This window comes from Metopolophium dirhodum, chromosome 6, assembly GCF_019925205.1.
Source record: "Metopolophium dirhodum isolate CAU chromosome 6, ASM1992520v1, whole genome shotgun sequence".
Lineage (NCBI taxonomy): Eukaryota > Metazoa > Arthropoda > Insecta > Hemiptera > Aphididae > Metopolophium > Metopolophium dirhodum.
In genome coordinates this window covers 16,103,013-16,123,624 of record NC_083565.1, presented here as the reverse complement: position 1 = coordinate 16,123,624, position 20,612 = coordinate 16,103,013, and the positions used below count along the sequence as shown (strand labels likewise).

The 20,612-nt window shown below is 29.2% G+C and overlaps 2 protein-coding genes across 3 annotated transcripts in view; one reads left to right on the top strand and one right to left on the bottom strand.

The window, feature by feature from the left end:
* Positions 1–1,336: 1,336 nt before the first annotated feature.
* The window catches only part of LOC132946275 (guanine nucleotide-binding protein G(I)/G(S)/G(T) subunit beta-1), a 28,465-nt gene continuing 9,189 nt past the window's right edge, over positions 1,337–20,612 (bottom strand). The window contains exons 1-9 of one of the 2 annotated variants that reach the window (XM_061016181.1): positions 19,330–19,784; positions 12,060–12,156; positions 7,751–7,896; positions 7,183–7,353; positions 6,990–7,112; positions 6,795–6,924; positions 6,662–6,733; positions 6,331–6,547; positions 1,337–4,334 (exon numbers count right to left, since the gene is read on the bottom strand). In XM_061016181.1, coding sequence (XP_060872164.1) covers positions 4,228–4,334; positions 6,331–6,547; positions 6,662–6,733; positions 6,795–6,924; positions 6,990–7,112; positions 7,183–7,353; positions 7,751–7,896; positions 12,060–12,116 — 1,023 coding nt within the window. In that variant the 5' untranslated portion in view covers positions 12,117–12,156; positions 19,330–19,784 and the 3' untranslated portion in view covers positions 1,337–4,227. Of the gene's footprint in view, positions 4,335–6,330; positions 6,548–6,661; positions 6,734–6,794; positions 6,925–6,989; positions 7,113–7,182; positions 7,354–7,750; positions 7,897–12,059; positions 12,157–19,329; positions 19,785–20,612 lie in introns of those variants that run through there. The other variant, XM_061016180.1, reaches the window with a different exon arrangement.
* On the top strand, positions 4,341–6,168 carry LOC132946279 (uncharacterized). The gene is made up of 3 exons (XM_061016184.1): positions 4,341–5,428; positions 5,487–5,598; positions 5,658–6,168. Exons 1-3 carry the CDS (start codon positions 5,310–5,312, stop codon positions 5,760–5,762), a joined length of 336 nt encoding a protein of 111 aa, XP_060872167.1. The 5' UTR covers positions 4,341–5,309; the 3' UTR covers positions 5,763–6,168.

Here is a 20,612-nt window from a genome sequence, read left to right as displayed (position 1 = left end):
GTTTTGCATTTGAAAAGGGTTTTTCAAACTATCAACAATTCCAAATAAAAGTTTTTTTAATAATTGAAAAATTTATTTTTAATTCTATATTTTGTAGCACTATGATAAATGTTAAAATGTCTATGATTTGATATCAATATTGAACTGTCGGTTAATTATTTATAAATTATAATCAATTTACAGTTTTGAGGATCAGAAATAGTGCAATAATATATTTGATATTTATGGATACCTATTGTCTTATTTCAGTCTTTGAAGACCTATTTTAAAGGAACATTCCTATTATACGAGACTATGGCTGTTATGGAGACTACCATCCAAGACTACCTCCGTTATCGCGAATACCACGATTATTTGTGAAACATCATAATCCAAAATGGCACTTTCCTGTTATACGAGACTTATATTTTTCTTGCCTTCTTTGATATTTTTTAATAATATGTATTGTGAGGATGGCCAGAACGAAATAAAGAAAAAATTTAAATACATAGTAATTATTCGTAATGTATTTTAACACGATACACGCCAAAGTGCCAAATTTGCCATGGAAAACGGAAACAATAAAATAATAATAATAATATAAAAATGGTAAATCCACAAATAAAATAATAAATAATTTATGTATTGTGGGGATAGTTACATTTGAATTATATAAAAAAAAAATTAAAAGATTAAATACAAAATAATTATTTGTAATGTATCAAATTTGCCGTGGCAAACAAGAATTACAAAAACTAATAAGTAATAATATACATAATGATAGATATATAATAAATATAATCGCAGCTTATGGATATCGTTCAGCTATAATATTAGCTAAGATAGGTGGTAGTCGCGGTAATAACCGTAGTCTTGTATAACAGGAAAGTACCATTTTAAATAAATATGAATAGAAAACTATAGATTACTCTATACGTCAAGCCTTCAATATTGAATCATCAAATCAATTTTAAAAAAAGTAATATGGGATCAATATTTTTATATTAACATCATTAATACAATATTTGGCTTAGGACTATAAAATTGAAAATAAAGATTGCTGCTTTATAAAAATTATGATTTTTTTTTTATTTTTAATTGTAAAAATGTACTTAAAAGTTAAAATAATAATAAAAAAAAACACAAACTTTGACGTAAAAAATTAGTGTAGTATGTTTAATGGGTCACCTGATGTATAATAACCTCATTGGTTTAAGATTTTTTAATAAAATCTATGTATTGTACAAATAAGGTTAATCACTGCTTGAAAAAATTAAAATTTAAAGAGTGCTCTAAAAGTATTTTAATTATTTAATCATTGGCAATGTGTAAAAAGCATATTAAATAACACTTAACATATTTGAATATGTTAAATATTTATTTTATTTTTACCATGACAAACTTATTACACTTACATTTTAAAAAATAAATAAATAAACGCAATAGCGATAAAAAAAAAGGAAATAAAAAAAATACAAGACACTATAAACTACTTGGTTTTTAGTGTTTTTTCCTTTTGGCAATAAATTAAAAATTAATAATGATAACTTAACTTATAATTAATTAATATGATTAGAAATTCGACAAAAACAGCGATATTCTTTTGACTGCAATATTTTTTAATATTTTTTTCCTTATTTCCTTAATAGTTATCGAACAACGATAATTTTAAGACCTTATCTTTACGTAAGACCTAAAGTTGTAATATTTTATAATTATAATTTATAACCATAGTAAAAGTACCTATATGATACAGTGTGTGACATCAAACCGTTGCCGAAAAAAAAAATTATAATTATAATTGTAAATTATGTAATTTCTATTTTATATTTACATAATAATATTAGATGGTAAGATGTAATCCTATTGATAATTTTTTTTAATTATAAAATATACGTACTATAGAAAAAATTCAAAAAATGACTGCAACACACACTCAAAAACAAAAACAAAATGAAAGTAGAACACAAAATCATTACAATAATCGATAAGATTCTCTAAGTACTCAATGTATTAAAATGTTTACAAAGATGTTTGGTTAAGCAAAAAAATGTAATTATAAATTTGATATTTTGTACATACTATTAGTATTATTATTAATAAATCTATATATATATATATATGTATGTATAAATATATTACATACATGCATATAAATATACAATTTTTTTTTGTTTATTCTTATGTAACTAAAAGTAAAATTAATACTTTTAATTAATTTTATATTTTGTATGTTCATAAATTATACAGCTGATCATTCAAGTTGAAAAAAAAATGTATTTACTAACATTTAACCATGTGGTTGTTGACAATGTTCATTGAATTTAAATATTATATTCAATGATTTTTATTTTTAATAGAAATAATTAGTCTTTTAGGAAAAAATATATATTTATAAAAATATTAAATCATAAAACTAAAAAAGGTTTCTATGTCAATAGTTCTTTAGGTATTAAGATAAATGTCTGTATCAGATAGCTAACATATTAGAACACAACACATGGTATAGTATACAGCTAATGTATATAAAAAAGTCTTACTCCATGTTTAATTAACCCAAAAACACATGTATAATATGAAGATTAGATAAATTGAAATAAGACATTCTTATAAACATAAATTACAACACATCCAAGAAAGATCTAGGTAAGTCAATTAACATTCTGCCTTGTATTGATACATTAACAATTAAATTATCAGATTTATAGGAAAATGCAAATATTAAATGTTATGTGTAATTCGCCATAAATATGCATACTGAGTGTTAGCTATACCGTATAAAATTATAAAGAAACTGAAAATATCACCACCACCATTATAATCAGTAAGAGTTGCAGGATATTCAATGGTGTAGGTAAATCCATTTAGGGAATCAAAAATTTATTTTAGTAATTCGTGGACATTTAAAGAATTAAGTAATTAAATAATAATAATAATAATAATACAAAATAATGACCACCATTAGATATAATATAGTGGCAAAACTTATGGTTTTATCAGATTCATAAGGCTAACGTAATGGTTTTGTTTACAAAGTAACAATAAAATTAATATTAATTAAAATTAACTATTCAATGAATGCTTGACAGTTTAAAAACAACACAAATAACTCACACGTATATTTTAATAGGTATAAATGCTTTTTAAAAAACTGGTTATGTAATATAAAAATGTGTATGTGTGCGTTAGAATGTAAAAAAAAAAATTTAAAAGTAAAATATATATTAAAAGAATATTGTTTATAATAAAAACCAAAGATGTGTATGATCAGAGCACAACCCTCATGAAGGCCGTCCGTGGTGTTACAAAATTTTAAGACGATTCTAAATATTTTAGAAAGTTGACCTCAATGTTCAACCCAAAATATTTCACTTGTAAATGTATACATATTAAGTGTAATAATTAAATATAAATGGGTATCAGCAAAGAGAAACAAATGACCTTTGCATTGAGAACAAACTGAAATAGATCAACTTCTTATCGTAAAATAACGTCTGTATATTTTAAAAACCAACATCGGTGTAAAATCTAAAACTTCTCGGTGAAAATAATATATAGTTCAGATTTATTTGAAAAATGCACACAGTTCTGATTATATATTTTAACTCTAAGAACTAAATTTTAATATTATACACAAGATTTAATTTACTAGTATTTACACAGAAAAGTATATAAAGTTGTTTTTTGTTGTTTTAAAAATTATTTTTAATATGAACACTCGTTAAAAAAACTTTTTAGGAATATAATTTTTTTTTAGCGTTTTATAACTTTAAATACTGATCTATTCTAGTTATATGACTTAGATATAAATATTCATAATTATTTTAGTTTGTATGTATGTATATATATGTATATATATATATACACATCTGTATATTATATGTTGTAAAATATAATTGTTAACACTACGTTTCCATAGATAGTTTGTGTTGCCACGGTTTTGTTTTTTTGAGCACCTAAACAGCCGCGGACACTTGTCCCAAAATGCGCGAAACGGAAGACCTTCAAGTCGGGTGGTATTGGATTTTGAATAATGCAACTTAGAGATTACTTATAGTGATAAAAACAAAACATTTCATTTCGCGTGAGTGGTCCCCCGTTAAGAAAAAAATGTTTGAACTGTTTTTTACTTTATTTGGTTTTTTTGTTGTATTTTTATTTATTTATTTATTTAGCTGTTTTTGGGTTTTTTTTTGTAATTCAGGGACCGTTTGGCGTTGACTTCATAGGTCTCATCAAAAGGCCAACTCAGTTCCAAATACGTAAAAAGCTATCCCAAGAACCGGTAGCAACAGCCATGCCATCTTCAGTTACTCCCAGGCAACTGACTCGGTTGTCATGACCAGCCAATATACCTAAAATAAAATAAAAGCAACTGAATAGTATTTAAAAATATATAACATTTATAATATAGTCTGTCTTACAAAAATAAGGTACCGCGTCTCAACGAAATCTGTTATTTGTGCGCATCCCCACCCCGCACTACAACTAGTACCACCACCACAATCGGTTAGCATCACCGACGACAACGGTCGTGGTAGCAAGTAAACACGAGCAGTGTATAAACAGAGGCAACGTGAACTGATCGTTCTCCATTGTGATACATCGGGGTACCGATAAAGCGTGTGGAGCGGTCCGGCATCGGATCATAACTCAGTCTACATGCGCGAAACGGTACTTTTCTTTCGTGAGACAGACTATAGTATTCATAGATTTTGGACAAACGATATATAAAATACTTTATTACTAGGGAAAGGATTGACTTCATGTCATATTAAGAGAATCTAAAAATCACATATAAAAGGATTATTTAATTTTTGATGATATTTTTTTAAGAGAATATCTGATTAAATAAATCATAATAGTATTATTTTTAAAAATTATTTCACTTTGACTTTATACTTTTTGGTCTAGACATTTATTTTAAAATATAAGTTTTATTTCAAATTATTAATTTAAGGTTACAGGGTTAATAATCAACACTAATTATTAATTATTAACTAATTGGTTAATTTATTGCTAACATAATTACATTGTATTATAGGTTATTATTAGTCTTTTGAGACAATAGTATCTGAATTTTCATCTAATGTTCATGCAATTTTATAAAATTAATTTTAACTAAAATTAAACACTTGACATCTTGAATCATGTTTCAACATACATATTTTGTAAATCGCATAAATATTTTGGACGAAAAAAATTTCTAATTCCTAGAAGTCTCCAGTTTTAATCATTAGATAATAGATATTATATTGCTTAGTTACTAATAATATTGTAAAATAAATATCCAAAATTCAATAACGTTAATCATATTATATTATTATAACATGGCTAGAGCAAATGTATCTGTAAGTGATGATCAAAATTTTAGAAGTCGCTGTGAGCAAGAACAAAAAGCATTTGATGATTGGCCTAATAAGTGGGAATGGATATTAGATGAATATAAGTAATACTGTAAGAAATTGTATTTAATTTATTTAATAATATATTATTGGACATGATAGAGAAAGAAATGAAAAATTAAATGCCGTAAAGAAAAATGCAATGATGAGAAAGGGCAATTTAAACATGGATCTTAGAAGTGTACTACCTTTTCCTAACACAACATCAAGAGAAGTACATAATTAAAAAATTGTGTGACCTAATATATGATGAGATGTTTATTTTTGGTTTAGATTGGTTGGTTATCAAGTAAACAAGAATTTCAATTAGAAATATTTGGGCCATACATTACACATTTGCCAATTGAAATAAAATCAAATTACAAGACTGATTTTTAGGTATATATATTAAGACATACACTATAATGTATGTATATAATTTATGTTTAATTATGCGTGACAGAAAATGAGGGAGGCCATCTGGGAAAATGAATCCCTACTATTTAGTAAATTGCAAGTGGAAAAATTTATATTTTTCTAAATTATTCATAAATTTAAAAAGTTTTAAATTAGGTACAATAATTTAAATTTCTACAATTTTAAACTAGATAATATTAATTATTCTTTGATAAACTTGAAATACCTAATTATTTTAGAAATCATCAGGATTAAAAATATTGAGAAACCACATACAAACAGATAGGTATTAAGGAAATATTTAGTAAAAAATCCTATATTTATAATTTCTGGAGCTGCTTACAATTCAAAATTATATTTAAGATATATTTAAAATGTATGTTTTCAAATATTTTTGGGGAAGGATATTTACTGTTTTAATATATTTATACCATGAATTATTTTTCAACTATTAAAATATGATTAGTTTTTAGATTTTGATCCTTAAAAATGTTTAATGTTTATAGAGATTTTTTTTATAATTAATAACTTAAAATAAATTTTAACTAACCGGCACGTTCAGCTTTCATTGAGTCCCAAACATTGCAGTTAAAATCATCATAACCTGCCAATAGTAGACGTCCAGATTTTGAAAATGATACAGATGTTATGCCACATATTATGTTGTCGTGTGAGTACATGGCTAATTCTTGGTCAGACCTGATATCAAATAAACGACAGGTAGCATCATCTGAGCCAGTAGCAAAGGCATAGCCATTCGGGAAAAACTAAATATAAAAACAATAAAACTTTTTAAATTATGAAATCAAGGATGAATAAATAACTGGTACATTTACTTAAAAAATAATAAGTAAAAAATTATATTGCAAATAATTAAATACCGTGACAGCGTTGATATCAGATTCATGTCCTGGGAACGTTTGTTTGCAGGTTCCATCTCGAACATCCCATAACTGAAAATTAAATAATAATAATTAATTTGTATTTTATTTGAAAACAATAAATTATAAATACTTTTGCTGAAGCGTCACAAGCTCCTGATACAAATGTTCGCATATCAGGTGACATTGACAGAGACATAACATCGCCAGTATGTCCAATGAATGATGAACACTGTTGGCCAGTTTCAATATCCCATAATGCACTATATAGCACAATAGATTTTAGCGAGAATCAGATGTGATTATACTACAAAATTTTAATATTTACCATGACATATCTCCTGAACTGGTGACAATTTGGTTATCATCAAGGAATCTACAACATGATAAATAACCTGTGTGCCCTGGCAGTTCTCGGCTAACTCTTACATTACCTTCTCTTGTTTTTAAACTAAAAATATTACAATACAAAAATATAAAATCTAATTTGGCTTACATTATTAAGAAATTATTTAGTATACCTATAAATTGAACATATGTTGTCTAAGCCACCACAAGCAACGAAACTGCCTGATGGGGCATATGCACACGTCATCACCCAGCTAGACCTAAGTGGTATGGCGTGTACCTTGTTTGTCGTATAGCTGTCCCATACGATAAGCTTTCCATCTTGTGAGGCTGATACTAGATTTCTGTAATAAAATTGTTTAATATACAATAAGTTTTAAAAGTATATAATTTATTTAATACATCAGGGAAAGCAATTAAATGTAGTACAAGAAACAGTAAAAATAAAAAATCTAATATTTTAATAACAATTGTAAACCTACTTGTATTAGTATTTATAGTATTTTTTTAAAACATATCAAACTATGAAGTATTTTTTAAAGAAAACTATAAATACTAATACTGACTACAAAATTGTAATTATGACAATTTTTTTTTTGTTGAAAATCATCATCATTTTAAATTTATTTATGAATATGACACAAGATGCAGGCAGTCACTATTAGACCTATAAATTGGCCAATTTTGCTATATATCTTTATTCATACTCATATACATGAAATCTCAAAATACTTTAATTACCTGGAGTCAGAGCCCCAATGCATGGCATATATTTTGGCAAGATGTCCACGTAGGGTACGTCTCGTTCGCATTTGTATCCGGCCGACCGGTTCCATGCTGGTGGTCGCTTGCGACAGACTTGTGTCGCATGCTGCTTTTCTTGCATCCTATAATACAATATAATTATAATATAATACAATACAAACTAGTTTGAATATCAGTGCAGTTGATTTGATTAGAATATGCACAATAATATAAGTATAACTACACAATATAATAATTCACATTAGTAAAGTATGATTGTACGAGTTTATGATATCAAACATTTCTGTTTAATATAAATATTTGATTCTTAGTTTAAAATTAAATGTACAATGACTAATGTACTCGTCAAACAATTTGTAGAAAAGTAATAAGTATTATATAACATATACTATATAATATATATAATACATTTTATATACAATAAACATATTACAGTAAGATTGTAAGAGAAAATTATTTTTTTTATTCATCATTATTTATATATTCAATATAGGTACATCCTAGTAAACGTCCATTTAGAGACCAATGAATACATATAAGAATATAATTATCTCTGTTCTGCATTGCGTACATGCACCAAAATATATTAAGCAAGTATCTACAATGCATTTGAATAACAGATAATGGTTTTAATTAAGTTGTATTATAGAATATTGAAAATAGAACAAAAATTGGATTTTATTTATTGACCACAACTTATACAATTGTTAAATATAAAACTAGAAAAATAAAAGAATAATTGTAATTTGTTTGAAAGTAAAATAATAAACTTTGGAGATATTATATAATAAATAATAACAATTACAAAATATAATAAAAACTTAAACTATCAATTTTTTATAAGACTGTACAATATGTTTATATCTAGCATACCTATTTAAATTGTAATATAAAAATAAAAATTGTCTTAATTATTTTACAGTCAAATATTTTATGCTATTATTCTACATCTTGAATTAATTGTATAAAAGTAAACTATAATCACATAATCACTAAAAACAATTAAATGGGCGTTTTCGTATTCGTGATGTTTTATATTTTTATAATTATAATATAAGTATTTATGAATATTAAAATTGTAAGTTGTAACTAATGACTAATAATATTAAATTATTAAGCAGAAAAAAAATTATGTTGAAAGTTGAACCGATATGTCATATTATATCATATTAAAACTACGTATGATTTAAATGTTTAACTTATATCAATCGATGTACAATTTGCAATTAACATGAATAATACTCAACAAAGAAGTTTCCATTCAAATAAATAAAAAAACCCAACCAAATATCAACAGACTACAGACCCTATACATTTTTTGGGAAATTGTTGAGATTCTGTCGAGGATACAACGGTGTCCAAGTATAATATTATGGTGAAGTATATTCGAAGTCTTGTGTACACCCGTATGTACACCCGTATGTATCGATTATTACACAGGGCGAACAAACGAACGTAGGCGATGATTCTACATCGCAATCGGGTTTTCCTATACAGTTTGAGTCCAGGGACCAAAAATTCGAAGAATAAAAAACCTATAAGTGATTTCTTTTGGTGAAACACCCTCCCATTTACAAAATATATACGGTTTTTATTATTATTTTTCAGACGGGGTAAATTGGCCAGTGTGAACGATCCCTCGTCGTGCAGTTATAGTCAAACAACAACGACGGCGACGCACCCGCGCGAGACGGCGGCTACGCGCCATATTGATCGACGGGCAAACGGGCGCGCGCGCGAGATAGTCGCAACGGCGGTGGCGGGCGATGGAGAATAGGTCGTTCGCCGCCACCGTAAACGAGAGCAGATGAGGGGTAGCAGAGTGGAATGGACGGGGGACCGAGACTGCCGGCCGGCTTTCGCATGACCCCTCGCTGGCCACCGCCGCCACCAACGACGACGACGACGCCGCCGTTCTCCTCTTCGCGTGTCGCCGCCGTATACCGCACCGCAAAAGCTCTCTGCACTACTACACGCTACCCCGCCACCACCTACGCCACCGACCCGCTCGATTCACCAAGCGAGCACCGACTTGTAGACGTGTGCGTGCAGTGTGTGCGCGGCGTTGGCCACACAGCCGCAGCGTATATTATTATATTTGTACACATAAAATAATGCCGCCGCGTTTTAATAGCAGCTCCACCATAGCTCCACGCTTATATATAACCGCAGTATTATTATACAGGGTGATTGTTATTATTTTTTTATCGTCAAACAGGCGTGGCGAGGATGGTTTTACATGTTTAACTCTCGAAGTCTGCTGCCCACAATATTATACTCGTTTACACATATTATACGCAATTTGAATAAGTACGTTAGGTTTCAAAGTAAAATAAAATAAAAATAAAAATTATACACTGTAATTATTGACTGGATAAGACGTTTCGTCCTGTATTACGTGTGTTGTGTGTATGGATGTGTGTGTATGTTACGACGGTTACGACTTACGAGCGCAACTTGAGAGCGCAACACGTGATCGCACGAGTACGCGATGGGGCGAACGCGTTTTTAACGGAGATCGGAAGACATAATATATTGTTATAATATTTATCGACATTTAGATTGAAAAATGTATCTTAATATAATTTACACTGTCGATGAATTGTGGTCGCCGACGCGGCGGATTAGACATTTACACATTTTTTATATTATTATATTATTGCAACGACGGCAGGGACCATGATATGGATAACGGTCTTATCAGCGGTAATCAAGTGATCAAATTGAGGCTAAATAAGACGTATATCTAAATCTTAGATTATATACTATGGATACAATACTATGAGCTACAACGTATGATTTAGTTGCCGATACAGTGACGAGTCATCGAATTAGGTAATCAATGTGCGCAAGCGAAATGCAACTCCTCGCATAATTATCCATAGGTACAATAGGTATCTTTGGATAAATATGCGAGAAGTTGCGTTGCGCATGCGTATATCGACCACCTAATTCGGTGACTCGTCGCTATATCGGCAACGTTTTTTGTATTGATTTAATACGCCGTGGCTCCATGCATAGTATATGATCTAAGATCTAAATCGAGTATCGACTACTTTTAGTATCAATATAAAAGGGCCTCAATTGCCCTACCCTCCAGGACCGCGGCCTCAACTATATTTAACATTGGCCCATCCATTAATATCTTTATTATCTATGTAAATCCATCAGTTATTTTTTCTGTGTCCATCGTTTCTATTACTTGACAATAGTCATGATATTTTTAAACGAACGGACGAACGGTATTCGAACACACCGACTATATAATGGTGGAAAATTTTAAATTGATAAGAATTCAGAGCTGATTTACATTTAATAATATTAAAAACGTTATATAATATACCAACACTCAAAACTGTAGGTCGTAAGTAGTGTCATAAGAGTTATTACAATTTATAATATTTTTAATCAAACATTGTAATATGTTGATTGATTTAAGAGTACAAGACTATTCTAACAACGAACTTTTCAAAAGATCTAAAATTGTTTAGGCAGGTACTTAAATTGGGGATTAGATAAAGAGAAGTTTACCAAAATAAATAAAAATTACGACATATACATCGATCGAGATCATAGGCGTTTGGATGGGGTACGTTCCCGGTGGCCTGAGCGGCTGAACACCTCTAACATTTAGTAATTTTGGCCCTAAAAGTTAAGACCACTAGTCAGTAGGTAGCTCATATTTTAGACTAAATTTTCTATAGAATATGGGATACAATTATTCCGTGTTATTGCATATATCATAAAGGTACAACATTTTACATGTCTGTGTAAAAATCATCGTTTTCAATAGAAGTAGCATTTTGGAACGAATAAGTCTTTAATTTGCAGAACAATAAATTGCTTCAAATGTTGATTTCGATTTAGTGATAAATTAATTAAATAATTTTCGTAATAGGCGTCTGTCATTATGCATTGCATTAACGTTGCTTGGCGTGATAGGAGACAGCCCAAAAATACTGTAAGCCCACCAAAAATGCAGGTCTGTGCACGCTTTTATGAACGAGATAATAATCTAATAGCATTGGTATGGTTTTTTCTAAGTTTTGAGTTATGTGTTCTTATTTATAAATGAGTGCCTTTTGTTTATTAATTATAATAAAAAGATTTTAAAAATATGATATAAAAATAAATTTATCAAAAAATATCTATATAATATTCATTTTGACATTAAGGTTCTTGAAATAAAGGATATACTATAATATAGTATTACAATAATTAGTGTAAAATGAAAAATTATAAAATATTGTATTATTAATTATTAAACTAATTATTAGATACTTACTCGTATGGCATTTTTCAGCGTTTCAGCCTCTTGCCTTAGTGAGTCCAGTTCATTCATTGTGCACGGCTAGGGCCTCCGGTCTCGACCGACACAAATGCTAAAAAATAATAGTAAGTTATCAGTCAGTCTTAAATTGTATTATATTTCATTATTTAACAGCAAATAAGTAATTTTTGTCCATTGCAAATCACAGTATTAACTATTTATGTAAGTATATTTTAAAATGTATACGTAATGTATGTAAAAGTAATAAATACATACATAATTTGTTTAAATTTAATATTTATATTATTAGGTAGGTACCTATTTGTATTTGTATTTGTATTTTATAATATAACAATATAAGAAGCGGTTGAATATAATAAGAACGCAAAGGTACTTTATAACGCTCAATGACAGAATACAAATTATGTATTGGTGATTTAGTCATGTTTTTCATTAATAGCAGTTAAAAAAAATATATCTATTTAAAAGTCTGAGAACCAATGCAATTAGCTTGTTTATCTATCAACACATGCAATTGACAGGATGAAGAGAAGGGTAGCATTAACTACTAGCGAAATTGACTTCCGTCAATAGACCACACGGTCTATGAATACATTCCAGCAGGCATGATAATGGGTTAGGGAGGGAACAAAATACGGATACGTGACGTCAATTATCAATGAGTTTATAATTTCATGTGTCTAGTTTTTCAAGGCTCGGAACATTTTGACACGAGAACTCAACGAACAATAATTCACTAATTTCTTTCAAAAACCTAATTCTTAAACAATTAAAATTATTGAAATTATTAGGTAGATATTGTGCACGTTAACGCCTTTATACATTACTAGAAAAGTAAATCGAATAGGTTATTTTAATCAATTATTGTTATCTTTACAAGACACTAAACAAATACATAAATTAAGATAAAAATACTATTATTTATTTTATACTTAAATATTAACAATATGTATTTGAATCACATAAGTATGAAGTATCTTATATTATGTAATTTATTAAATAATAAACTGAATAAAGAATATGAATAAAACCTAACTGGAAAATAAATAATTCAGATTTAAGACTAAACATAATACATTAAATAGGTTAGGTTAGTTGTTAGTTGTACCTAAAACTTGGTATAATATAATATCTATACTTAAATGAATTTTTTTTTTTTTTAATGTACAACTTAAAACTTAAAATATTTTATATTTTCTTTTATACATTATAACGACGTCATAAAAATACAATTACGCAATCCCTACATTTTCTACCGAATTAACAATTATAATATATTTTGTTTTTTGTTTATCATATTCAATATATTTAATGTATAAGAATAGCAGATATTAAAACATTTATTACATGATTGAATTTTCATCTTGCTTCCAATTTTAAATTAATAAAACTGAAGAATTGTTTGTATTACATATTATAGGTTACTTTTGTAAGATGCAATATCGTAAGAATGTATATTATAATATAGAAAATGAATTGAATTATTATTATTAATTCCCTTGTGGAGGAGTTAATTATATTATATTATATTGCAGTATATAATAATATTATAGCATCGGTATGGTGGTTTTGACCGGATTGTTATAACCACGACAATCCCGGCGGACGATGCGTGCACGACGGAGTCACGAATGACCCGCCCAAAAGTCTGTGCGACAATCGGCTTTATATAATAATAATAGTAATAATAATTTCACGACATGCGGACATGGCAAAATAATAATAATAATTTCTCTGCACATAAAATAAAATAAAAAGGGCAAAAATTCAAGTCTTCGGTGCATGATTAACTCACGCATTCTGGAGTAAGGGGTGTAAAGCGCAAGCGCGAAGCCGATCGATCATCGGGCGCAGAGCCGCGTGCTCGTTCTACCTAACCCGCCGCCGGCCGGCATCACGCTCATGTGTTCGTAAAACACACGCGCGCAGGCGCACGTCTCGCCCAAAAAACGAACGCACGCGCGCCGCACACACTCTAGTTAAAATAATTATGCAAAATGTAATAATTTGTTTTATTTTGGATATAAAATACTTAAAACTATGTAATAGACGAATATTGAGACATAATACTATGTAAGATTATTTCGACCATTGATGAAGAATGAAGATTTATGTTACACAAAATCGATATTAGACCATTTAATATTTATATAAGTTTTAACATTTGATCTGTCATTGTTAGGCACTCTATAGTTGTGTTCATTAGGCGGTCTGTATAGTCTATTACTTATTAGTTATAATTAATAAAATTAATTTTCAACAAATATTCTATTCACATCCATATAATGCACATCATAATATACTTCAACTACTAGTCCCAGAGTAATTATTCGATTTATAATAGTATATGTATAACTAATGAAATAAATGGAAAATTAAGACGGATAAATATCTGTCTCAATTCTAGTATAAGTACTGTTAAAAATTATTATTTTTGACTAACAAATTTAAATATTTAATTCATCCTAACTATATTGCAAAATAGATGGATTATAGTAAAACGTAATATCGATATTTTAGACAAGCACAATGTATAGCGAATATCTCCATTAAAGTATACAATAGCACCCGTATTCAACCTAATGTCAGTTATAGTAGTAGTATAAAATACACATTCGCACTATTGCGTAGCAAATAAAAACATCAATATCAAATAATAATAATTAATTTTACTTTGTTGTCAAAACATATAACAATAATAAATAATAGCGTAATGTGTTATGAAGTTATCAGTAATTTATGATATTTTAATACAGCAAACAGGTAAGAATTGTTAGGGAACATCTAAAACACAATACATGGTGTCATGGTGACACAGGGCCTTATATAGTTTATATGTTTGATTATGTTCTTATTCAAAAATATTTAATGTAACTATTATGGCATATTATCAATGACACGATGAAATGAAAACACCATCGTAATCACTTGAGACGAAACTCAACATTTTGGATTTGTTTTATGGCTTACATTTAGTAGAGGCGGAATGACATTCTCTCCCGATGCGTTATTACATGCGTCAAACTATAGCACAAGCAGTTTTTTTTTACATTGGCCATATGGTCGGGACATTAATAACTTTATTTATTCCAAACTGATACTAAAATAAAACTTTCTTGTACGCCTATAGAAGTGAGGGATATTAGGGGAAATAATATGGGGAAAAAATGTAAAAATTATTGTTAAATTATTATATTGTTCGTACATAGTGTTTGTGTGTAGTACCAAATAAGTGTGATAGTGTATAGACAGTATATAGGTACCATAGTATAGTATAACATTAGTATGATTAACTCTGTGAACATTTCCTGAAAACGATAATATTATTACACAATTGTTTCTATACATATTTATATACTAGTAGTAGAAGTATACATACTATTTTTTTTAATAACATTTTGTATAAAAGAGTTTTTTACAGAATGGAAAAAAATAGAGCAATTTTAAATTTACAAAATATAATTTGCGGTTTTTAACGACATTTTAATGTTAATTTTTACTCGAGATATTTTTGATATTGTATAATTATAAATTACTATAGGTACATAGACAAAATGTAAATAAACACTATTAAATAACAAAATCTAAATAAACAGTTTTATACAATTTTATTTTATCTTATCTCACAAGTAAGAATAAGTAAAATTTAGCTTACTCTAACTATGTAAGTAAAACAAACCTTATAAAAAAAATTATTTAGTCTGTATCTATGAAAAAACTTATTAGTTATTATTTAAAAAAAAAAGTTGTGTTGCGCATGGTGAATTGAGAAAACTTTAAAAAAGGGATGCGTGTAAAAAAAAATTGCGTACCTGAATATTTTTAATTGTCATATTGACGAGGATATAATGAGAAGGGTTTATACTAATAAATATTTTCTAATATAATAGGGACTCCATCCCACTTCAACTCAAGCACTGATAGAAAGGGTTAAATATTTAAAATTTTCTCAAAATGTGTATTTCGGCCCTCCCTGTTATCTCCCGACTACCCCATTTCAATTTTAGGTCAACTAGTTGAAATATTTAATATCTATATAATATATAGGCAACATAATAATATTGTGCTAAGATTTGTACGTATGAAGATGCATCTGTGATCTTACGAGTTTCGGTCCGTGATAAAATAAATATTGATAGATTTTGTAACTATATAATATTATAATGTAATAAAGAAAAAAGAAAAGATTTGTACGATATAATTGATATAAAGTATGAGCAACGACAATTGTCGCAGTTTACGACTTTCATATTATTGTAAATATAATAATATAAGTCTATTATAATAGTAATGTCATTATTATTACAATATTATTTCACGGACGTCATAAAAACACGATATGATGTGTCGGAGTCGAGGCCCGAGGGTAAGCACTAAGGGCATACGAGAGTGGACCCGTACAGCGAAAAAGACGACGACTTACACACGGCACCCCGTTTGTGGATGGTTGGTGGAGGGGGAAGTATTTGACCGGTCGGCCACTCTTTGTTTTATATACTCGCGCGATGCTGTGGCGTTGTCTTTTCCGCGGCGGCTAGTACCGTAATATCCGTATAGAACATATTATAAGCGTACACACAAGCACATACATCGCGCGCGCCAAAGGTCAACGTTACCGTCGGGGCGCGGATGTTGCCGTGGCGACCGACCGACGTTTCATCCGGGGTAAACCCACCGCGTGTGCAGCGTGAAGGCGACACGGCACGGTGGTGTTCTCTCGCTCTCTCTTCTCCCCCGCCGCGGCGAAGCAGTTCGACAACGCCTTTGACACCGCCGCTGGGAAAATGAACGATGACACCGTGTCGTCGTCGTCAAAACAACAGCGAGAGAATCGAAAATGCGCGAAATATATTTTAAGAGTATGATTCACAATAATATTATCTGTAATGTTCTTCATATAGCATTTGCGTATATAAGTGCCTTGCGATAAAGGGGTCGAGCGGTAATTTTAAAATTCGTTAGGTTAGGAGAAGTTAGGGACGTTGACTGCAAAAAAATACAATTACGACAATAATGTTATAATAAAATCGAGCTGTGTAGCTAGAAGTTCCGCGATGAATTTTTCGTTCTTGAGGTGATACGATAAAAGTACGTTATTATACGTTAAATTGTATTTTCTACGGGGTGGCTACAAATTACAACTACACGGTTAGTATTTTATATGGACAGCGAGCTGAGAATAGTGTACAGCAATAACGTTCGTGCGACTGGGTTTCTTTATTCCGTTTTCGGCGGTGTTTCTCGTCGAATCCGTTACCACAATAATTATTGATAATACGACATTGGAAACCATAATTTTATAAAGAAATGGACTGATAACAGAAAGGTCTAGAAGCCAACATTGTTAGAAACAACATTGATATAGCATACACCTTGGGTAGTCAGGACCCATATTACACAGGTATTGACTATCTAGCTAAAATATTGGCACTTGGAAACCTATAGTAGGGTATGGGGGACGCGCAGTCCATATATTTATAATTCTATGTTGGAAATCCATGCATCAGTGTCACGGTGTAACCACATGCGACATTAAGATACGATGACATCACAATGATACCTCCTCCCAATGAGAGTTTTGTCTAGGCTTTTTGTGTGTTCATGCCCTCTGTATCAATTTGTTATTTTAGAAGCGAAAGAAATGTACTGAGTCTAATCGCATATTTAAATGTTAAGCGTAGACATCCGAAATTTGATTCGATAGCTGTGAGTGATTATTTTAATGGTATTGTAGTTATTATTATAATAATCATTTGTACGTTTTGATAAACATAGGGCGAAAATAGGTAAGTCCCCCAGAAACAAATTATATTATTAATATATATTACCTCCACGAGCTGCACTCTAAATTACCGACATTCGACGATGCTTAATAAGTAAAGCATGTTATTATTTAAATAATGGTAGCCAGTAAATAAAAGATACAAGCAAAAATGTTATTATTAAGTGTCAACCTCGATCAGGGTAACGAGTCCCTCAATTTTTTTTACAATTCATCCAAATATACTAACTTTTATCGCGGATATAATTCATTCTATACAAACGACGTCAATGTAAAACGTTGCCCTTACTAGTATCTGGCAATGGGCTATTAAAAATATTAAGAGTTATAGTCTAAATATATCTAGTATTGACCATTATATTAATTAATAAACAGTAAATACAACAATATTAATTATTTTCGGGGGTGCTGCTGATGTGAATTTCCTATGATCTATCTATATTATACAGAAGGAAAAAAATAATTCGGTAATAGTGGACCTTACTTCGAACAACTAAAGAACAGCTATAATACACGATATAATAAGTTATTGTTGCGTAACCGACAGGGTAGGCTATACCGAACTTGCGAAGTTGTAATGAAATAGTTGTGCTACTCGATACCTAAAATGTTCAGTTTTAAAATATCTTATCAAATTGAAATATTGTACTATAGTTGGATAATAGAATAATATAAGAAACGGATATTTATCTATAACCCAACCCTACAATTTTAATCAAGTACGTTGATTTTGTATGGATATAGTATAAAAAATAAAACTATTATTCGATATGTTTATTAATAATAATATAACTTATAAACTATAGAATTCACGAAGGTAACAAGTATATTCAATTGACGTGCTACATGCGCATAACTGCATAAGCAATATTTAAATAATAGGTGATGAATTTATTAGTTTTAATATTTTAGAATATATTATATTTTATAGGTACGTATATTATAATATACGTAAATATTAAATGTACTGTTTGAGAAAGTATATGGTTAGCAGGGTTAATAGTTTAGGAAATATATTCTAATTTTGTTTTCCCTCGGTTATTCTTCCAGCTAGGTACGTCACAAAATATCAATAAAATTTTTTTTGTATAAGAACCACAACATTAAAGAATTCAAATAAACATTTATTATATACTTATAAATTATAACCATTGGTTGACACGATAGGAAGTCATTTTTTGTTAATTAAAATCGTAATATTAGCCGTTTAATACAAGTGGAAAAACTATACAAAAACATCACAATGTACTTAAAATGTTTTATGATTAAATATTAAATTTCTCTTTGTATAGCAGATGTGTTACATGCAGCGTTCTTTATGACGCATATTATAAACATTAAAAATTAAAGTTAAAACTATTTTTTATTTTACAATAGTACAATACTATATTAAAAAATTGAATACCATCACAAGTGATATGTATTATTGTCATAAGGATAGTATATTTTACACTGAATTATATTAATTTTGCTGTTACTCACCTCAAGATAAATCAAATATTTAAGGTCAAGACATGGATGTATCCGTCAAGTTAAGCGGTAGGACGTAAATATCCCGATTGCGTGTTTCATTAACGATTGCTAGACATCGTGGTAAAAATATTTATACGATCACTAAGATTAAGGACCTTATCTCGCGTGTACTAGAAACGCACCGTTAGCGCACAACACCCCTTTCAACATCGTCGTAATGATATCGCGAAACCAACGATTCGAAAAACAATGGGTAAAAATGTTGGATGATTTATCTAAATAAAATAACGCACAGACATAAAGCGCTGGTAGGTAAATAATGTGTACAAATAAAAAGTTATTATGTTTAAAAGCTAATATTACAATATAATAGGGTTAGTTGTAAAAAAAAATTTAATGAAAAATATCGCATCGGTTGCTGTAGTATTCATTCCTATGCGAACCACGCCCAACACCGTACTGACTGCCTGTCGAGCGCGGATGTAAAGTTCCATCGTAGCACGCTAGAGCTTTAGGAGAGGCTTTCGCAGCGCCGATCACACAACGCTCATACAATACCCTCTCCCTGATTTCGACATTCACTCCTTGTTCCCCTACTACACTATGAGACAAAGGTAAAAACAAAAACTGTATTTTAAACGGTCTATTCAATCAACATGTTTGCTACGATCATATTGCATCTATAATATGGTATTGGTATACACATAGATACTATTATTTAGTCAGATATTATTTTGTCAGTATGGAAATATTTAAAAATCCATATTTGTATGTGTTGGAAACTATAAGTAAGTAATATCGTACCATTGATTATATATACAGTATTTAGTATTTATAATCAATTATCGTACTTTAAAACAAATATATTATTATAGATAGGTACTAAAAACGTTGTACCATTTTTTAAAAGTTATAAAACAGTTAACTTATTAAGTTTTAAATACCATTAAACTTACTGTTAAATGCAGGAGTTATTTACTATATAACTATATTTACTACATCATCGAATTAGTTTAATTAAAAATAATACGTATAATATGTTATTATACATAAAAATATAAAATAGTATGATATATGTCTGTCATAATATATAATACATAATATAATAAAACAAATAATATTAGCGGCTCGTTCAAGTTTTAAATTAACAACCTTTTTGAGTATTTATACGATCATACACAAATAGTAGCCCTATGTACTCGCATATATAACTATAATACACTATACATATAATAGGTATACATGTACAGCAGTTATGTTTATCATCTGTCTATTAAAATGTCAAAATGCAT